The 22,424-nt window shown below is 42.7% G+C and overlaps 1 protein-coding gene across 1 annotated transcript in view; it reads left to right on the forward strand.

The window, feature by feature from the left end:
* The window catches only part of LOC117362792 (trifunctional purine biosynthetic protein adenosine-3-like), a 102,824-nt gene that overhangs the window by 11,393 nt on the left and 69,007 nt on the right, over positions 1 to 22,424 (forward strand). The window contains exons 2-4 of the mRNA XM_033949768.1: positions 10,721 to 10,867; positions 14,748 to 14,843; positions 18,111 to 18,285. Of these exons, the coding sequence (XP_033805659.1) occupies positions 10,721 to 10,867; positions 14,748 to 14,843; positions 18,111 to 18,285 (418 nt within the window). The remainder of the gene's footprint in view (positions 1 to 10,720; positions 10,868 to 14,747; positions 14,844 to 18,110; positions 18,286 to 22,424) is intronic.

Consider the following 22,424-nt stretch of genomic DNA (forward strand, 5'->3'; position numbering starts at 1 on the left):
AACCAGTGGGGTTTTCATTCCTCCTTTTTCTTGGCTTTTGGATCAGCAAAACTGTGCAGAGCAAACGAGAGAAACTACTGACAAAAACAGATTTTGTAAGTGTTTGGTAAGTGAGACTGACAATCTCCTATCATTTGCAGGTGATGTCCGGGAAAGCATCTAATGGTTACAATAAGGAGCCCTAAAGCAAAAACAAAAGGCCGCTGCTCCTCTTTGTAAAGATACTGTCAGGATTGGTAAAAATGGTCATTTAAAATCAATAGTTGTCGTCTTCATTTGTGATATAACACCAAAACTACAGAAATTGGAGCAATAGGATGGGTTTATGGTGTGAAGACAGTTTGCATGGGTTTATTTTGCCTTCTGCTTTATGATCAGTCAGAAAGATTAGCCACTGTGGTGTGGCATACAAGCCAAACTACTAACCCAGAAATGGTTTGCAAACATTGATAACATTGGGGAAACTGGCATAGACAGCACATGTAATTGCATTTCTGAATTTCAACATGGGTGTTTGCTATTTTTCTGCATAGAGGTTTGCATTGGCAAAACCATCAGCAAAAATTATACAGAATCATTAATGAGCTGAAGATCATGCTAATTTGCAATTTTTGGAGTAAGAAAATTCCACATGGAAAAATCACCCAAAACCATGATATTCTGTAAACATAACTGCACCTCAAGGAGTCATTTTTTTTTTTTTTGGGGGGGGGGGGGGCGGGGCAATACAGTCTTTATTGGAAAAAACAATCCCTATAAACTTAAAGCCATCTCTATAGTATGTAAAATGGTCTGATAAGAGAAAAAAGGTGGGGTTTTTTTACCATTCCAACAGAGCCAGCCACATCTTAGTACTTTGGATAACTATAAGGAGCAAGCTGAGAAATGTTGAGGACAAAGCTGACCTCGGGTCCTGCTCACCTTGTGGACTAACCCTACCCTGCAAAATGTCAACATTTTATTACAAACAGCTATATATAATGGAGGCAACAGTTAGAAAGATTTCTCTCTTAGCCATTTTCAACATCTATCTTATTAGCCTATATATTGCAGGTGTTCAACTGTTTTGGGCAGATTTTTTGTTCTTTATTAAAATTACTTATGGATGGAATCATATATCTTACCAATAAATGTCATGTACCACTTGGAAACTGAACGTCTACAAGTGCTACAAAGCATTCGCTTGTGGGACAAACAGACCCAGAGATCATACTGTTTACATACTTCTTCTAAAGATTTGGTAATTTAAGGATTAATGGTTGAATGTACTGCACTAAATCAATTGGGGTTTTTTGTTGTCTGAAAAGCCTAACCCTTTGGTCAGATTCGTTGATCTGGTGCTGGAATTCTTTGGTCTTGTTGTCTGTTGATATTCTTTTTTTTCATTACCTGTGTAAATACTGTATATTCTTAAGAACAATGGTGTCAATTTGGCATTCTTTGCTCCTTAACAAATTGTAAAGTTTCTAGCTTCATTCAGGTCCCCATGGTTGGAAGTAATATATTATGCAGCTACAAATATGCAAAAATGAATGCTGAGATATTGGGGCATAGTAATGTATCAAACTTGCATCTTTTATTGATTCTATATAGTTCTCATTTCTCTTTAATTTTTGTCTGATTTCCTTATACATCCAGGGTGAGAATGTATTACTACTTTAAATAAGGGTGGGTTATTGGTAGGATAATTGCATTTATATTATTGATTAAGTAAAGGGGTGGGGGAAAAGATTACTTTTGAATATTTGTAAGTTCAAAGTGCTTTTCTTGATTTGTTATACGTTCAGATTCATATGTATTACACTGTTACTACCTGAAAATCAATAAAGATTTATATATATATATAAAAAGTCTCAAGCTTCATTCAGGTCCCCATGGTTGGAAGTAATATATTATGCTGATATGAAGTGCAGAGAACTTATAACCTGGGTATTTCACTCTTAATACTGGTTTTCTTTTTACAATATGTATTATAATTATTCATCTGTATGTTCTTCTGGTGGACTAATGGGAGGCGGCTTTGTAAAGTGGGGGGTAAGTCTTTTAGAAAATATTTTAAGTCATAAAAGCGTTATACGCATCCCAATACCTTTCTTTTTTATTCCAGGAATATCTAGAGTTAAAATACTGATCTTAACTATGGAGCTTTCTTTTCTGATTGACTAATTTATTTTATGTTTGGGATTATGTCATCTCTACAATTATATTTGGGATTATGTCATCTCTACAATTTAGTTCCCGAGATAATCAATCTCACTTTATCTTGTGATCTGCTTAGAACCTTTTAAGTTAGCAGAATATAACAATATTTGTATGAAGTTTCAAGTTTAATGATAATTTGATATATCGCTATCGTATAAAAAATATTATAAAATCAGGGGATACGTCAACAAAATTGCACGATGACAAAGACAAAACAGACTGACATGGTGCAAAAGGACTGGGGGTGAACTACAGTGAAATTTAGAAAAGAAGAGAGTACGAAAAGGGAATGTAGGATTGTAACTTGCACGGAATGATAGGCACAGCTGTGGCCACCTTGTTGGCCAAACCGCAAGTCTTGTATCTGTTAACCTTTACTGTGTCATTGTGTTCAAAGAGGTCTTGAATGGAAAATTAATACCTCTAATATTTAGATTCCTTTGCAATTTTTCTACTTATTTGTTTGGGTTCCTGAAACAGAGGAGTGATAGCTTGTAACTAATGTGAAAATGCAAAATGAAGGCGGACATGGCAGGAAGGCAGGTGATGAACTAGAAGATAAGAGGTTGGTATATAAAAGAGAAGAGAGTGGATGGGAGAGGCAGATGATGGGAGAGAAGGGCAGGGTGAGAGAAGGATGAGTGAAGATGGGGGCACAGGAACAGAAGGAATTAATTCAGATATACTGCCTCTGCTGGCATCCCTCTGCTGCATCCTGCTAGTGCAGAAAAAGGAAGTGATGTCAGCAAGGGCAGAATGGAGCAGAGGCAAGCCTACGGAGCCAGCACAGGTAGCATATATGTATTGCAATTGCTGCCCGCGACCTCTAGTGGGCAGTATATGTTATAAGGTAAATCGGTGAGGGGATGGGGTACAGGGAGAGGGTAAGTAGCCAGGCAGGGGAAGGGCAGATGCCAGATCCACAGGCAGAGGAGAGCAGCAAGCCATAGAGAAAGTAGAGAGACCAGAGATATTGAACCAGGAAACAGAGGCAAGGGATTCAGTCGGCCGTTGCTGAAGTATTGTGGGGGGGGGGGGGAGCTTTACTGGCTACCAAATTGGGTGGGCTTGTATTCGCTCAGTCCCACCTATAGCTACGTCACTGGCTGGGACTGCATTCAAGCCCTGCCAGTGCTCAGGGCTGCTATTAAACATGTTGGGGCACAGGGCATTCATTTGGAAGAGAACCCAAAGCCCAACAATATATTTTTATCTCTCTGAGCTTCGGGCAGGCTTGATGTCCCCGGCAGCATAAGAGCCCTGGGCAACAGCCCTGTTTGTATCTTCCTCTCCCTCCTCATGCGGCCCTGCTAATACTACCAGTTCAATATCAATCAGCAGAGAGTGATTTTGAGTTTCATGCCCTACAATTTAAGGGCCTCATTGCTGTCATCAACAGAGGGTGATGAGCATGAGCAGATGAAACTTGATTTACCTTGTGTCCTGGTATTCTTCCACAGGGGCTGGGCCACAGGGGCTGGGCCACAGGGGCTGGGGACAAAAGCCCCCCTCCCTCTCTAGGCTCTCAGTCTCCTCCCCCTTCCCACCGTCCTGAGAAAAAAAATAAACCAGTTGCTAGGAGACGAGGGAAGCCAATAAGATTGCTTTTTTCAAGGCGCCTATGAGAACACCAATTAGAATCTCTCTCTTAACAATGGGTGTTTGAAAATCAATAGGTTATGGCTGGCAGTACAGTTGAACTGCTGGTTTCTACTACTACTACTATTTATAATTTCTATAATGCTACAAGACGTATGCAGTGCTGTACTGTACATTAAACATTCAAGAGACAGTCCCTGCTCAGTAGAGCTTACAATCTAATTAAAACAGACAAACAGGATAAGTAAGGGGTCAGGGAACGTTTCAGAGAGGAAACGATAAAACAGACATGGCTGCTTTACATTGAAATGGCCTGGGGAAATCCACTGCTTATTCCTAGGAAAAGCAACGTAAAATCCGTGACCTGGGTTGGCCACTGTTGGAAAGAGGATACTGGGCTTGATGGACTTTGGTCTGTCCCAGTATATTCTTATGTCTTTCTTATTTATTTCTGTTGTCACAGGACAAATAAAGGCACTGATTCAATGCCTGCTTTGCCTGCTTTGTTTGAGGGGGACAAGAGATTGGGTGCTCAGATTGGTGAGGGGAGGTTACCTTTTCCCCCTCCTCAGATTGACAAAGTCATAAGATTACCAGATGTCTGGATTTACTGGAGCAGTGTTTCTCAACTCGGTCCTGGGGTACCCCCTTGCCAATCAGGTTTTCAAGATATCCACAATGAATATGCATAAACTTGATTTGCATACAGTGCCTCCATTATATGCAAATGTCTTTCATGCATATTCATTGTAGATATCCTGAGAACCTGACTGGCAAGGGGGTACTCCAGGACCGAGTTGAGAAACACTGATTTAGAGGTGTCTGGACAGTTTCCTGAGCTGGAGTAAGTTTGTCCACATTTTGGATTCACTCTCTCCAGTCCAGCCTCTACCTAGAGTCAGGAATGGCTGTTGTCAGTCTCCCCTATCCCCCAGTACCTTCTCTGGTGCTGCAATTAAAAAAACTTATACAGCGCCCCACCTACATGGGAACAGGAAGTGCTGCAGAGTGAAGGCTTCTGGGGCAGGCCGACGGCAGAAGGATCATGTTGCTAATGCTGCCAGCTGCTGGCTTCCTGAAGTTTTGAAATTAGAGCACCAGAGGAGGTACTGGGAAAGGGGGGACTTACAAAAGCCATAACCAGCTCTGGGATGGCCTGGGTGGGGAGCTGGAGAGAGAGAGGCTGCGCTGGAGGGGTGAGGCAGTTTAGGGGCAAGACTAGCAGGAGGCAGGGGTGAGCCAGGGCACTGTGGATGGAGTAGGGGTGGGGCTGTGGATGGAGTCAGGTGTCCTCTTTGTGGACTTAGCAAATATGGTAAACCTACAAAGACACCATCTCTAAGCTGTCTTCCCCTCTTTAAATAATAGCATTTACGGTAATGCCATTTTCCTAATCTGTGCCCAACTCTGGGTTCCTGACTTACACCTGCTGAAACCACTGTTCCCTCTAAATCAGTGGTCTGAAACTCGTGGCCCACCAGGTACTATTTTGAGGCCTTCGGTATGTTTATCGTAATCACAAAAGTAAAATAAAACAGTTTCTTGATCTTATGTCTCTGTAGCTATAAATTATAATATTATTATTATTAAGACTTAGCCAAAAGGAAAGATTTATAAACTATAAAGAGTTTTACCTCATGCAAAATTGCCATTTCTTTAATAAGACATTAACTATTTTTTCTGAGGCCCTCCAAGTACCTACAAATCCAAAATGTAGCTCTGCAAAGGGTTTGAGTTTGAGACCACTGCTCTAAATTGAGCAGGAGTCCTCCATTTACAATTCTGCCAGTGGGGGTGATGTTTTACTGTCACAGTTTCAATAGCGAGAGACAGGAATGCTCTGCAAGACTCCAAGGAACCCTAGCACTTGAAAACACAATATTGAAGCACCCCCCCCGGCAGCAAAACTGTTGGAGGACTCCTGCTCAGCTTAAAAAGAACAGTGCTGGCAACCAAATTGGGTGCAGTGATCCATTAATCAATAACACGGCACAACTTTTTGGAATGCCTATGATCCTCCATGCCCCTCATATGGCTATGTCCCCTTTTGAGTTGCATGTTATAGGATTTGGGCATCCAGGATTAAAGAATAGTGCATAGCCAGATTGATTTATTTATTCATTTTTCTATACTGTTCTCCCAGTGGAGCTCAGGCTCACAATCTATCTAATGGACCTGGGGCAATGGGGGGATTAAGTGACTTGCCCAGGGTCACAAGGAGCAGCGTGGGTTTGAACTCACATCCTCAGGGTGCTGAGGCTGTAGCTTTAACCACTGTGCCACTCTAGAAATCAAAATGTAGCTAAAGTGAGCTAAGTACAGGACAATCAAGCCATTGTGACATCACTGATGAGGTTGGCTCTTAGGCATTGGTGGAATGAGGCTTTATGATGTCACAATACCAGCTCTGGCTATGAGAGGCTGAAATTTTTCACACTATGTATTTATTCAATTTCATATACTGTTCTCCCAGGGGAGCTCAAAATGGTTTACATGAATTTATTCAGGTACTCAAGCATTTTCCCTGTCTGTCCTGGTGGGCTCACAATCCATTTAATATACCTGGGGCAATGGGGGGATTAAGTGACTTGCCCAAGATCACAAGGAGCAGTGTAGATTTGAACCCACAACCTCAGGGTGCTGAGGATATAGCTTTAACCACTGCGCCACACTCTTCCCCCCCCCCCCCCCAGTTTGGGTGTGTGTAAATTTGCATGTGCAAATACTCATTGGTGCCAATTAATATCAGTAATTGGTTGTTAGCATTCAAGTATTGATAGTTAACATCTTAGTAGCCAATTAAGTTGTGATAACACCTTGGCAGCTTGCCCAAGTTTGGGCACCCGAATCTGGGCACCATATATAGAATCCAGGGGGTAACACTTAAGCTTATTTTATAAAATTGCCCCATATTGTACTGACCTGAGAAAGAAGATTCTGATGTTTAAAAGCTAGTCAAAATTGTTGGTTTCACTTTCACTTTCTTTTTTTTTTATTTTATTTTTTATTTCTACATATTAACTTTTAAAGTAGACTAACTCAGCAACCACACTGCTTTATTCAGCTAATGCTCCAAGGCATTTTCAATGTTGAATCTGAGCACATACGATGGCTGAAAATATACATAAATTTGTAGTCCCCATATCACAAATATTGCCTTCAATGTTTATAAATCAAAGAATCATCCAGCAAAAGGTTAAATCCTCCATCCTGAGACATGTTGTGGTCATTCCTAGTTCATAAAGTGTATGATTACGGTTTTCTTAATATCTTGAACATTTCATGCATGAGGAGATTACCAAATGCCAGCTTGTAGTCTCTTAAAGGTCATATTCAGAGAAAGCTTCATATTTTAAATTTGTCAAACTCAATTAAAGACAATGTAAAATAAAATTGTCCTGAGATCAGGGTGTGGAAAGTGCCAGCCCACAAATCTTGAAGGATCAGAGGGCGGTGAAACAGTACAACAAGACAGTGGCTTTAGCCAGAAGGCTGCAGAGAGAGTGAGGCATATCCAGAAGAAAGAAGGTGTTTATGCCCCTGTACAAGTCATTGGTGAGGCCCAGTGGCGCAGTGAGGGTGAGCGGTGCCCCAACCCGCTGTCTTCCCCAACCCCCCTTCCCATCCCCTGTACCTTTTAAACTTCTCCAGCGCGAGCAGCATGCCCGTGTTGGAGTCGGTTCACACTCTGACATCACTTCCTAGGTGCGGGTCCTGGAAGTGACATCAGAAAGAGCACCGATGCCTATGCGGGCAGCGACCTTGCACTGGGGAAGTAAAAGAGGTACGAGAGAAGGCAGAGAGGGGTGCCGCGCCCTCAGCAATACCGCGCCCTCAGCAATACTGCGCCCGTGGCGGACTGCCCTCCCCGCCCCACTTGGAGTATTGTGTTCACTTTTGGAGGCCTTATCTTGCTAGGGTTGTAAAAAGACTTGAAGTGGTTAAGAGACAGGTGATAAAAATGGTACAGGGTTTGCGCCAAAAAACATCTCAGAAGAGACTGGAAGACCGAAGTATATATACACTTCTCCCTCTCCGCATTCGTGGAGATAGGGGATCAGCATGGCATTGAATACAGAAAAACCACAAATAACTTTTTGTATGTTATTCGCTGTTTTTCTGTAAAAAGCCCGAAAAAAGACACAAAACCGCAAATAAAATTACCTGTTCCTGTCAAGAAAGTGCCGCGATTTCCTTGTACAATGCTTGGAGAATCGATTTTCTCTGCATCGCTGGGAGCTTCCTGTGATGTAAATTTTTTTTTGGGGGGGGGGGGTGGAGCCTGTGCACGACAACCTGCGAATAACCAAAACCGCGGACAACGAAACCGCAAATACGGAGGGAGAAGTGTATCCTTTAGGCAAGGAGGGATAGGAGAGATGCTTGTATGGTACAGATACTTTAATACTTTTTTTAAATTTTATTTTATATTCCGCTCTATCAGCATTTCTAGGTGGATTCCAACAAAGTATGAAGCAGTTTAAAAAAAAAAACCCCAAAGAAAAATCCAACGAGTCTGCAGTAAAAGGCGAGCACCAAAAACAGGAAAGAAACTGCAGATGGGAACGTACACAGACAGGAATCTTTATTTTAAAAAACCATACAAATTTGTAATCCTTTAAAAATGGCTCTTATATAAAGTACATGGAATACGGACCCTACATGGTCCGTGTTTCGGAGAAACACTCCTTCCTCAGGGGTCCGAGATGTTCAATTTATCACATGTAGAGAGTGACGCGGAAAACAACGTAGTAATATGGTGATCAAAATTTTCAAATCTGATGCGAAAAATTCTCCTTCTGAGCTGACGGATATGAGAGCCATATTTAAAGGATTACAAATTTATATGGTTTTTTAATAAAGATTCCTGGCCTTGCACATTCCCATCTGCAGTTTCTTTCTTGTTTTCGCAGTTTACAAAACTAAAATACTAGGCACATTAACTCCCCTCACTGCCCCCAAACAGGCTCACGATCTAAACCAAAGAGCCTAGGAGAAAAACATAATTTGTATGAAAGATGCGTTGAAAAGGAAAGCATCAGACTATTGAAGCATTAGATCTAATCTATAATAATAATTCTCTAAGCGCACATGCGCACTTAGGAGGCTGTGGGTACCTGACATGTGCTGTGTCCATCCGTGGCCAGCGGCTTAAGCGCATGCGCCGGCCTGGCGCACCAGAGGGCAGGATGAAGGCGGTGCAGAGCAGCGCTGGTGGTGGCAGTGTCCGGTAGGGAACACGTCAACGACTCCCCCCTCCCCCACCAACCGCTGCCGCTCCTGTTTGAAGCAGCCTGCTGAGGTTCGCGGCCGGCTGTAGCGAACCTCGAAGGCCGCTCTCCACATGGAGCACGTTCCCTCTGACGCGATCGCGTCAGAGGGAACATGCTACCATATGGAGAGTGGCCTGTGAGGTTCGCTACAGCCGGCCGCGAACCTAAACACTAGTAAAATGTATAAGTGACAATTACAAATAGAAAATAAAAAGAACTGAAAATAAAAGAAAATATAACAAAAAAAGCAGAAATTTAGTAAACTCGGAAAATGTTATAAATTAGAAACCGGATACTGTAAAAAAATTTAAAAAAAGTGAATAACTGCCTGTGTGTTGTGTCGAGTGATGATTAGAGAGTAACTCCGGCTGTGAGGGACTTAGGCCCACTTCGCTCAGGGGTGGTGAGGAGAAGAAGTAGAAAAGTGGCTGGCTCATCTTTCCCATCCTACTGAAGTTCTCTGTCCTGGTACTTCTGCTGGGGAGATGCTTCCACTGCTTTCTTCCTTATTCTCGGACTAACTTAATGTCAGTTTATGATTAGCTTTCGAAGGTAACCCCTTTTTCCTCAGATCAGAAAAAATCATTTTACCTGCAGTAAAGATGCTCCAAAACAGTTGAACCCCCCTCCCCCTCAAACATATTTGTGAAGATTTGGCATAACTTAACCCCCCCCCATTTTACAAAAACTGTGAGCGTCAGAGCCATGGTTGGCTCTAAAAAACGCGCTACCGTTTTGTAAAAAGTGTGTGTGGGGGGTTAATTTATCAGAATCCAGATCTCCCAAATGTACACAGCGCTGTACATTAAGACATACGCAGTGCTGGGGACTTATTGGATGACTCTGCATTTGGATGTATGGAGACGTTTTCTGGCAAGGTTGAGAGGATTGCTGGGAAATCTGGATTTTGCATGAACAGCGCTGTATGCCTCTGGTAGGGCTATCGAAATAACAAATCGTAATAGTCATTATGAACAAACTATCAAAGTATTCCTCCCACCCCCCTTTTACCAAACCGTAGCGCGGTCTTTAGGGCCAGCTGCGGTGGTAATAGAATTCCTATGAGCATCGGAGCTGTTACCGCCGCAGACGGAGCTAAAAACTGCACCACGGCTTTGTAAAAAGGGAGGAGGGGGTATGTTTGGGAGTTGCCAGTAATCAAACCAGTGACTTCCAATGCAATGAGAAATATTCTTTTATAGTTCTGTCACTTTTCCTTGGTCTCTGATTGCATTTCTTGGTAGTTTGAAGATCTTCTCCACCTTATTTACTGATTCTACAATCAATGCTGTTCCAATATTTTTCTCCTATTCCGGTCTGTTTTTTTTTTGTTTTTTTTTTGCATCCAGGTGATCACAACCTCTTCATTCCCCATAATTCTCTTACAATCCCAGTGCTTTTATCATACAGTGATGTTGTAGTGTTTACAAAGTTTCCATTGGATGAGACATAGAAACAGAAACATGATGGCAGATAAAGGCCAAAATGGCCCATCCAGTCTGCCCATCCGCAGTAACCATTATCTCTTCGTCTCTCTAAGAGATCCCATGTGCCTATCCCAGCTTATTGTGTCTTATCCGTGTCGAAACTTTCTGCCTTCAGAACTCAGCATTAGGAGTTACTTTTATTCTTATCTTCACACGTAGAAATGGCAGATCGAGTGCTCGTGATTGGGAGTGGGAGCAGAGAGCACGCTCTGGCCTGGAAGCTGGCAGCATCTCCGCGAGTGAAGCATGTCTTTGTTGCTCCAGGAAATGCAGGGACAGCTAGTCTTGGAAAAATCAGCAATTCAGGTAAGGAACATTTGCCACTCGATGTTTGCTATTACAATACAAACTGAGAGTTAATATAATATTCATGAAGAATATAAGAGTTTTGGTGCCTCTCCTCTGCATTACAATATATATATATATATATATATATATATATATATGTGTGTGTGTGTGTGTGTGTGTATATATATATATATATATTATCATAGAAACATAGAAATAGACGGCAGATAAGGGCTAAGGCCCATCTAGTCTGCCCACCCCAATGACCCTCCCCTACCTTTCTCTGTGAATAGATCCCACGTGTCTATCCCATTTGGCCTTAAAATCAGGCACGCTGTCTCAATCCGTCCTTTTTCTGGAGCCATCTGGTAACCCTTTATGCAAGTCATGGCCGGAGAGGTTGTGGGTTCAAACCCCGAGCTGCTCCCTGTGACCCTGGGCAAGTCACTTAATCCTCCAGGTGAATTAGACAGATTGTGAGCCCACTGGGACAGACAGGGAAAATGCTTGAAGTAGCTGTATATAAACTGCTTTGAATGTGGTTGCAAAATTACAAAAAGGTGGTATACAAGTCCCAATCTCTTACCCTGATGTCATAATGCCTCATTCCACCAATAAAAGCCAACCTCATCAGTGACGTCACAATGGCTGTATTGTTCTATACTTGGCTCACTTCTGATATTGTATTGGAGGACAGTGTAGTGCAGTGCAGCACCCTGAGGTTTGGATTCAAACCCTGTGCTGCTCCTTCTGACCCTAGGCAAGTTACTTAGTCCTCCACTGGTACATTAGATAGATTATGAGCCCACCAGGACAGATAGGGACAAATGCTTGAAGTACCTGTATGGAAACTGATTTGAGTGTGGTTGTACCAATACAAAAAGGTGGTATACAAGTCCCCCATCCCTTTCCCTTTCCAATCCCAACCAATATTTTGCCCAGTACAGCATCAGCAATTAGAGAGCTGGGGGCTGGGGCCAGAGATTGGTTTCTGTGGCCCCTTCGACCAAAAGGATTTTTTGCTGCGCCTGACTTTGATAGTGGGTTCTTAGCTTCTATTAGCAATCTCACCCACAACTCTGTTTTCTAGCACTGTAAAGTTATCTGGCAATAAGGCATGCTGCCCTGAGGACCGTCACTTTAAAAGTAGCCAAATAGGGATTTTAAGCACTTGGTTGATTCTTAAGTCCATTGAATGGAAAAAAATGGACACCTCTCGCATGTGTTGGTAAAATAGTTCTAAAAATCAAATTAAGCATAACTTTGTAAGCTTAAATACTATCCTTGTATATAATAGTCAGCAGTAACGATATAGTTGTATCAATTCCAAGTTTCCAAGTTTATTAATATCTTACTATCCCGCTCTAAGGGTGAAAACTGTCTGGGTGGCTTAAAATCAGGTTCCAAAATAAAATCGGATCACATTACATCAAACTTATGAAGTTAGGAATTGAAATACAATTATTATAGGAAAGTAGGGGGGAAAAGACAATTAGGCTCAAACATTCCATGTCTTGCAGAATACCCTCAGGAGCCAAAAACAACTATCTTTTACGGTAAGCATCTATAAAAATAGGAATGTTTCTAATTCAGTTTTAAACTTATCAATTGTACTCAATAGTCAAAGATTCATAGGCATTGAATTCCAGCATTGTGGACCTCTTACTGAAAAAATTGCCATCCTAATATGCTCATGGACAATTTCTCGGTACGTTGGAACAAGACATTTTTGATTTTCTGATCTAAGAGGTCTTGATGGAATATACGGAGTCAAGAAACATGCAAGATAAGGTGGTTAACCTTCTGTTAATACTTTCAGATTTGTAGAAACTGACCAGATACCAGTTAATCTCTTCTTTATCAAGATGTTTAAAAGTTCCACAAGTCAAAGTAAGCAATCCACATAGAAATAAAATAATCCACATAAAAACCTTGAGGACCTAAAGCACCGAAAGCATGGGACCCAACACGGTCCGTGTTTCGACAAGATTGTCCTAGCGTAGTAGATACGTTGACAAAACAGTCCAAAAGTGCAAATGCGTGAAACTCTGCAGAGAACACGTTACACAAACCATTTGCACTTTTGGACTGTTTTGTCCACGTATCTACTACCTTAGAACTTCAGGGACCTCTGATGAAGACTATCTTGTCGAAACATGGATCGTGTTGAGTCCCATGCTTTCGGCGGATTAGGTCCTCAAGGTTTTTATGTGGATTATTTTATTTCTATGTGGATTGCTTAGATTGACTTGTGGAACTTTTAAACTTTGAATAAAGTCCATTTCAGGAACATCGTCAGTCCACAGTGTTTCTTGGTTTCTTCTGGATTTTCTTCTCTGTGGATATCTCTGAAGTAAAGGCTGCTTTGTTTACCTCATTGGAATAACTACGAGACGGCATTGTATCTTCCAAAACAGACAATATTTGTTTATTATTAGTATAATGGCTTACAAAATTATAGCAGCAAGGACATAGCAGAAAAATGTATTGTCAGTTCAGAATATGCAATGGAGAGAAGAACTTGCACCCATATGCTTAGCAGGGGGCTAGCAGTTCCCCGTAGCATAAGTAAGTGAATCTCTCTGGCCCTATCTGTGATGCACATGTTTTTTATACAGAGAAATTCTTCCTTTGTTCCAAAAAGTACATCCCCAAATTCTGGTCATGTGACCCCCTATTGGTACAAAAAATGTATATCTAACTATTCCTCCTCTCAGTCCACGCCTCTCTCACTCCCCCCCCCCCCCCCACAAGAGGGGCCCAGGCAGTCCAGAAACAGAGAATTCTTGGTGAACTTTCTTCCTCCAGCTCTGAGATTCTTATCACTTTGCTGAGGCTGATTTGTGGCTCAGGCTGGTGTCATTGTATGCTGATTGTATGCTGTAAGTTGAAACAAAGATGCAAGGGTGCCCTTCCAGCAGCCCAGCTGCACCTGGTTCCCATAGGCAAATGTCTAGCATGTTATTTTAAAAGTTCTCTCTTGGTATCAGTCGCCTACGTCTTCTGCAGAGGATGTTTCTCATTATAAATGGTTTATGGCTTTCCATGGTGCCTTGCATCTGTGAAGTCATACAGCACTGATAACAGCTCAGCAGAGCCTTAGAGAAGTATCCTCCCAGCAGGGAATGGAGACAAAAACTTTGGTAGCAGAGGTCAGCTGGGTTAGCATTTCAAAGGATACATATGTTCACAGATAGCAAAGTACAGGCTGTTCCATCTGATTAGCTTGTAAAGGAAGGCTGTGGGAAAATGTGTTAAAATGTCTGTAGTTCCCAGCATACACAAGTGAGGCCTATATGTCCAGTTTATCCATTTCATCTCAGGGTCATTTTTTTTTGTTTGTTTTGATATTCTTCTTCTCCAGCATGTTTTCAAAACCTCTGAGAAGTCTACCAACCTAATCATAGGTAACAATCAGAGGGTGGTATGAGACTGGTGAATGACGAAGAAACTAGAATTCACTTTCAGAAAATGAGGGATACCATGCTTTCAATAATGGGTGCAAAACTTTGGAATTCACTCGCTGACGTTATGAGACAATGTAAAGATCATATGAATTTTAGACAACAACTGAAAACCCAATTGTTTGTTGACGCCTTTATAGAATACGTATAGATGACATAGTGATATTTTCTGGCTATGCACTGCCCTTAAGGAATGACATTGCAGAAGAAGTAAATGAAGTAAGAACTCCAACCTGTAAATTATGAAATGTTAATGTAAAATTTTGGTTTATGTTATGGATCTTGGTGTGTTTCAATAGTGTATATGATTTTGTACATCGCTTTGATTATAAGCTGTTTATAAATCTTTTAAATAAATAAATAAAATTATGATAGAAACCCCGGCACTGGAACATCTTCCTAATAAGTTGCTTGTGTCTGTTTCCTCTCTGCAGCTGTGTTAGTCAGCAACCATTCTATCCTTGCCCAGTTCTGCAAAGACCACAATATTGGAATGGTGGTGGTTGGACCCGAGGCTCCCCTTGCTGCTGGTAAAGTTAGCACAAATCGTTTGTTTAGAAATATCCACATTGCTAGGCCCAGTGGTTTAGCCTTAGTTCTGCACCAACAGGAGAGACAGCATCGCAACCCATGGCAGGGAGTTATTTATATATATATATATATTTAATTCTTTATTAAATTTTCAAAATTATTTTCCAAGCTTAAACATCTTGTACAGAAAGTGTAATCTAAGACATAAGATTTTAAACAAAAATCATCAAAATAAGTCCTCATAAGTGATCCAAGAAGTTAGATAAGAGTAATTATTAAGTCATAATAATATAATGAAGATATGTATATCTGCTGCTGAAACAAAAAGCGTGTTTAATTATACAGGAGCTGTTACACCTTCATTCTCCAAGCGTTTTAGGGAGAGAAAACTAACTAAATGAGAAGGGTCTGCAAAAACATATTTTGAAGAGCGATATCTACTAATACACTTGCAGGGGCAGGGAGTTATTTTTATTATACAACAATGGAGGAAAAAAGAAAAGAAAAAACCAAGCCTCGGGCGACTGTAGACAACAAGAAGAGGCTCTGGAGATGTCACCACCAACTTATGGATACAAATCTTTTATTTGAAGTAGAACAATTAAAATATTAATAAAACCCAAAACAAAGTCCCGACTAGGAACCAAGTTTCGGCGACTACGTCACCTTCCTCAGGAGACAATATCAAGCCTCTTCTTGTTGTCCTATTGTGCAACAACTAGTTTTTTAGCCCGTTACATGGATGCTAGTAAAGCCTCCTTCCCTCACATGTCCCCTATGGAATTGGCAGTGGAGGAGAAGGGTAAATCTAAGAGTAGCTTATCTGAAGAATGGAATATGCTCCATGCGCTGGTGAACATTTAAAGAAGTATGCAGAGAGGGGAAGAGGTGCCGGCACCCCCCACGAAGACCCCCTCCTGCCTGCTGTTTGTCTGGCTCTTTGTTTTGATCTGCGCAAAGGTTTCAAGCCGGATTGTCTGCGTATGGGGCTTTTTTTTTTTTTTTTAAACCGGTCACTTTTTCGGTGGGTAGAATAAAGCCGAAGTTGGTGACCTGATGTAGCCATTTTGACATTTATAGATGGTCCCTCCTCCAAGGAGCTCACAATCTAACTTAGAAATACAGACATGACATATAGGGTTGGGGATGCACCAGATGCATACTTGTAGCACCTCATCTCCATATGCAACTTCCCCATCCAGCTAACTACTTTCCACCTGCTAGCTCTCATTAGCCAGGAAGAGGGAGGTAGTCATTCCCCAATCCCTGCCCCTACTCCTATGTAGGCATCAAAATACACGATATCTTCATTAACAGAGGAGCAAGATGAAAGAACTGGAAACTGGCCTTGAATATGTATCTAAAAATGACTTTCCCATTGGAGGCTTATTTAGTATGGATCTGTTTAACCCCCTTCCCCAGAATCCCCACCCCTATGGTTTTCTTACTCAATCGTCCTTGCCTTCCCCTCCCCCACAACAAAATCCACCGCAAAACACTTGTGGTCTCCCTCCGCGCCGAACTACCTGCTTCTGCTGGTTCTCCACGGTCAGGTTGGTGTTATAATCCCAGCTGCCGGACACGCTCTTGAACATGATAATTTCGGCCGTGCTGTTGTAGTCGCTGGCGAATTCCTGGGCAGGAGCTTTCTTGACGGCAGGACTCTGCGATCGCTCCCTCCGCCGCCATCCACGACTTCTTCAGCCCGTCCTGGTCCGGCGTCTGCCCTCTGCCGACAGCCGCCTCGCCTTGAAGCCCTCCTCCCGGCAACCGCCGCCAGCACCGCTCCTTTAAGCCCTCCTCCTGTAGTGCATGCGCACTCTTGCCGCCACATTCCGATAGATCAGGGATCAGGGAACAAGCGGCGCGAGTGTGCATGCGCGCTTAGTGTTTTATTATTATAGATGACTCTCCTGTTGACTGACACTTGAGGACACTTTTGGCTGAGGCTCCAGAAGTCCTCAGCCAGGGGACTGGTCCCTGCTATAGCTGTGGGCAGAAGGGAATTGGCAGAGGGATTAAGATCGGAACATGAAAACCCAGTTAATGAAGGGGAGGGATGGGGAGCAGGTTCTGGGTCACCTGAAAACCCAAAATCACAGAATGAAATTAGTGTGCAGTCCCCAACCAGCCCCAGGAAAAACTTGACAATGTACTGTATATACTGAAAAACTATACAGATACATTTGTAAAACGTTGCAATGATGGTCTAGTGTAAGGGGGGATCTGTGCTTAATTTAGGTGTGAGATTTGTACCACATTACTCTTGGTGTAAATGGCCATGCCTAAAGTTAGGCGTGGTTCCCAGCCGTATGCAGTATTCTATAAACGGTACAAAACTTTGAGCGCCATTTATAGAACAGTCATCCATTTTTTTGGCACTGATTTCTTATAGGCACCATATATCGAATCTAGTCCTAAATGCACCATGCTTAGGCCCATAGTTTGAATAGGGTGAAGGCAGTGTTGCAATGTACATGCATATTTTATAAAATACCTCACAGACCTCACAGCTTACCCTGAAGAAAGCCACAGCATGATGGCCCAAACGTCGGTTCTTTCTACACAGACGCGGCAAGACCCGGAAACCTGTTACAATCAAAGATGTAACTTATTCAAATTGAGAGGCAGAGAAGATTAGCCTAGCAGCAGTGTTTTGTTTAATTTGGAGTCTACCCTTTTGGGCCTTCATGCCACTGATGTAGTCTATCTAGGAAAGCACCAAAGCTTGCACAAAAAGTCCAAGATTATAAGATTGCTTATGTTGGACTTACCTTTGCTGTATACTGCCTTAAGGGAATTCCTTCAAAAATTTGGTAAATATATCCCAATAAATAAATGAATAAAATCCAATTTTTCAGTTGTTATGTTTTATTTCTATTTAATATCTTGGTTCTGTTAATGTCAGAGTGTAATTTACAGGTGATAAGTTATACTTTCATCAACGTTGCAGACTTGCTAACTATTGCTTAGTGCAGGGGTGTCCAACCTGTGGCCCAAGGGCCGCATGCGGCCCAGTGAAGTATTTTGTGTAGCCCCGGTTGAGGGCGATGCAGTGTTTTCCTCTGCTGCCCCTGGGTGTTTACCGTCTTGCCAGCTCCCTCCTCTGTCTTGCTGCAGCATTTGCATGTTTGTGCGGCCCCAGAAACATTTTTTTTTGGCCAATGCGGCCCAGGGAAGCCAAAAGGTTGGACACCCCTGGCTTAGTGCTAGGGCTGGTTAACTGTAGAACTGAGGTGTAAACGCAATATCTTATTTATTGCTAGGGCTGGTCGATGACTTGACCTCAGCAGGTGTGAGATGTTTTGGTCCCACCGCCAAGGCAGCACAGCTGGAGTCCAGTAAAAGTTTTGCTAAAGAATTTATGGACCGTCATGGGATCCCAACTGCTCGATGGAAGGCCTTCACCAATCCCCATGAAGCATGCAGCTTTATTACTGGGTAAGGCTTGGACTGCCTGCTGCTGTTTCACTTTCTAAACATGTGTCTCCCTGATTTTGGCACAAGTGACACGAAATCGTTGCTCTCAGTCATACGTTATTACATGAAATGAGTCTTCTGACATAGATTCAGCTGGTATCTCATTGAATTACATATTATAAGAATAATTTCAAAACTATTTTCTGCAAGTAAAACTGGTTTTATAAGTGAAAAATACTTTTATAAAATTGTGTGGTTGTGTATTTACCGATATGTAGGGTTGCTGGATTTTCCAATTGGAAAAGCCAGACCCCTAGACCTGTCCCCAGGCCTGCCCAGTTCCACTCATGTAATGCCGTAACCCTGCCCCCAGTCCCACACCAGCCCCCGCCCCCCCCCCCACTGCCTGCTCATGCCGGGCAGGGAGGAAATCCACACATGCACGGCATCCACGCAATTACGTCACGCGCGGATTTCCTCCCTGCCCCATGCAATTTGAGGAGGCTTTTCAAATCCCGAACAAAGTGCCGGGTTTTGAAAAGCCATCCGGACCCCTGGACATGTCCTCAAAAGGAAATCCGGACATCTGGTAACCCTACTGATATGTAGGTGCATCTACAAGATTCTATGTAATAGCCTCCGAATTCTTAAAAAAAAAAAAAAAAAGGTGCTAAAAATTGTGCATGCAAATTTAATTGATTAACAAGCCAATTTGGATAACTGGGATGTTAACAAGCAATTGGTGCTAATTGGATTTAATTAATAAGCATGTCTGTAAATTTAGACATGGAATCTGTGCCTGAATTTTATGTGCAAATCCAGAATGGAAGCACAGAAATGAGAGGGCCATGGACAGATCGGGGCATTCCTCCAAGTTATGTGTGTACTTATAGAATAAGGAAGGAGGGGATCTGCGCTTAATATAGGTGTGAGGATTTGCACCACATTCCTCTTGGTGTAAATGGCCATGCCTAAAGTTAGGCATGGTTCCCGGCTCTATGCAGTATTCCATAAACCAGGGCTACCCAAGTCCGGTCCTCGAGATCTACTGGCAGGCCAGGTTTTCAGGATCTCCACAATGAATATGCATGAGATAGATTTGCATACCAAGAAGGCAGTGCAGGCAAATCTCTCTCTTTATTGGGGATATCCTGAAAATCTGGCCTGCCAGTAGATCTCGAGGACCGGACTTGGGCAGCCCTGCAAAACTAGAGAATGACATGGTGACAAAATTCATCACCGTTACCATCCCCGCGGATAACCGCGGGAAACCATTTTTAAGGAAAGAGGGAAAAATCAGAGAATGAATGGCCACAACCACTGACCCGCAATCTTTGCTTTGAAGAATGCTGGTGTAGAAGGACTGAGGTTGAAACAGACACTACAGAATGACAGTCTCTGGTATCCAGAGCAGATATTGTGATGTCATAATGCCTCATTCCACCAGTGCCTAAGAACCAATCACATCAGTGATGTCACAATGGCTTCATTATCCTTGGCTCACATAAGAATCAGAGTATGAATGGCCACAACCACTGACCCGCAAGCTTTGCTTTGAACAATGCTGGTGTAGAAGGACCGAGGTTGAAATAGACACTACAGAATGACATGGGATTATTTCCCGCGGTTATCCGCGGGGACGGGAACGGTGATGAATTTTGTCACCGTGTCATTCTCTACTATAAACAGTGCAAAACTTTAAGCGCCATTTATAGAATAGTGACCCATTTTCTTGGGCACTGATTTTATTAGGCACCATGTATTTTAAATGTACTGTAATTCTTCATTATTACCTGTAATTAACTCTTCTCCTGTAATGTAATTCTACTGGAAATGCCCAGATATCATCTTTATTGTAATCCGCCTAGAACCACAAGGCACAGGCGGAATAGAAATCCCTAATGTAATGTAATGTATCAATCTAATCCTAAATGCACCCTGCTCGGGCCCATAGTTTGAATGGAGCAAGGCAGTGTTGCAATGTACATGCATGTTTTAGAAAATATGTGGGTCCATATGCAGATTAGATACATACACTTACCCCAGCTTAGGAGCAACTGTAAAGAGAGTTGCATGTGCCAGAAATTTCACCCATCCCCAGTGGAATCTCCTCCATTCCCACCTGTGCCACTATATATAGAAGTAACTGTATCGCCACATGCATGTGCCTGGGCATATATTCTATAAACGGTGCCCTCCCGGCACCTAAGTTAAGAGGGAAATGCCTTTTAAAATGCTACTTTAAAAACACGGCACCAGAATTGCACCTCTGGAGACGCCTACCGGGTGCCTAACACCACGATAGGCATGGCTAATGCTGGAAGTGGTATTAGGTGCTGGTTGGCACCTCTGGAGGTGTGATTCACGTCACAGGTAGGCACCAGAAATGTGAGCCTTGAAAACCCTGGCCTACATTTCCAGCGCCTACCTTTGCCAGAGGTGCGATTCTCTAAATGACACCATCACGCGATTGACACGTGATCAGCATCCGGGCCCTGGTGATTAGTGAGTGCAACCTCCCAGTTTCACTTCCTGATCAGCAAAGAGATGGCAGCTGTGGCACAAAGAAACAGAAGAATAGCCTTACTGCAGGGGTGTCAAAGTCCCTCCTCGAGGGCCCTAATCCAGTAGGGTTTTCAGGATTTCCCCAATGAATATGCATGAAATCTATTTGCATGCACTGCTTTTATTGTATGCTAATAGATCTCATGCATATTCATTGGGGAAATCCTGAAAACCCAACTGGACTGCGGCCCTCAAGGAGGGACTTTGACACCCCTGCCTTACTGGACCAACAGTCCATCTAGCTCAGTATCCCGTCTTCTCAGAGGTCAGACCAGGTCACAAGTACCTAGCAAAAACCCAAATAGCAGCAGCATTCCATGCTGTCGTCTCATTTCTGTCTCAACAGCAGGCTATGGCCTTTTCCTCCAGGAACTTGTCCAAACCGTTTTTAAAACCAGCTACATTAACCGCCCTTACCACATCCTTTGGCAACATGTTCCAGAGCTTAACTATTCTCTGAGTGAAAAAATATTTTCTCCTATTGGTTTTAAAAGTATTACTCTAACTTCATCGCATGTCCCCTAGTCTTTGTAAATCTTGATGCAGTAAAAAATCGATCCACTTGTACCCATTCTACACCACTCAGGATTTTGTAGACATCAATCATATCTCCCCTCAGCCGTCTCTTTTCCAGGCTGAAGAGCCCTAACCTCTTTAGTCTTTCCTCATATGAGAGGAGTTCCATCCCCTTATCATCTTGGTCGCTCTTCTTTGAACTTTTTTCTAGTGCCGCTGTATTTTTTTTGAGATAAGGAGACCAGAACTGAATGCAATACTCCAGGTGAGGTTGCACCATTGAGTGATAAAGAGACATTATAACATTCTTAGACTTGTTAACCATCCCTTTTCAAATAATTCCTAGAGTCCTGTTTGCCTTCTTGGCTGCTGCCCCACATTGGGCAGAAGGCTTCAATGTATTGTCTACGATGACACCCAAATCCTTTTCTTGAGTGCTAATCCCCAAGGTGATCCCTAGCATCCAATAACTATGATTTGGATTATTATATATATATACATATATATATATAATCTCACAGAATACATCTAAAAGCAATACTAAGCAAGGGAGGGACAAATCTCAGCAAACCCCACAGGCTCCGCTCCAGTAAGGATAAACAGGTTTGTATATCTGGGTTTCGGTTTTTTCATTGATCCATCACCTTCCTCTAGATTGCTTTAAATAATTATGAAAATTTTTTTAATCTGTCAAAACTTTATCATTCAAATGTGATCTAAATATAGACATGTGATGCATTGGGATGAGTCCTTGAGCTGGGGGGAGGGTACTGACCTGACTCCCACCAGCCCATCAGGGGCTTCTCTTGGGGACTTTGTGGGGTGGTGGGAGGGGTTGGAAGGGAGGCCTTGGTGTTGGGGGGAGCTGGGGGGTATGGAGTGTCCAGGTTTTGGGTAGTCAGGGGTGTGGGGTTAGTCCAGATGGCCAAGGCAAGAGGGAGTGGACATCCTTCTTGCTGATATTTTTTTAAGCTGTTGGGGAAGGGGACCATTGGGTGAGGGGGGGTTGTCAGGATTTTAGTCCAGGTGACCGAGGAAAAATGGAGTAGACATCCCTCCTGCCAGTGATCTTTGGGAGG

The sequence above is a fragment of the Geotrypetes seraphini genome, chromosome 6, assembly GCF_902459505.1.
Source record: "Geotrypetes seraphini chromosome 6, aGeoSer1.1, whole genome shotgun sequence".
NCBI lineage: Eukaryota > Metazoa > Chordata > Amphibia > Gymnophiona > Dermophiidae > Geotrypetes > Geotrypetes seraphini.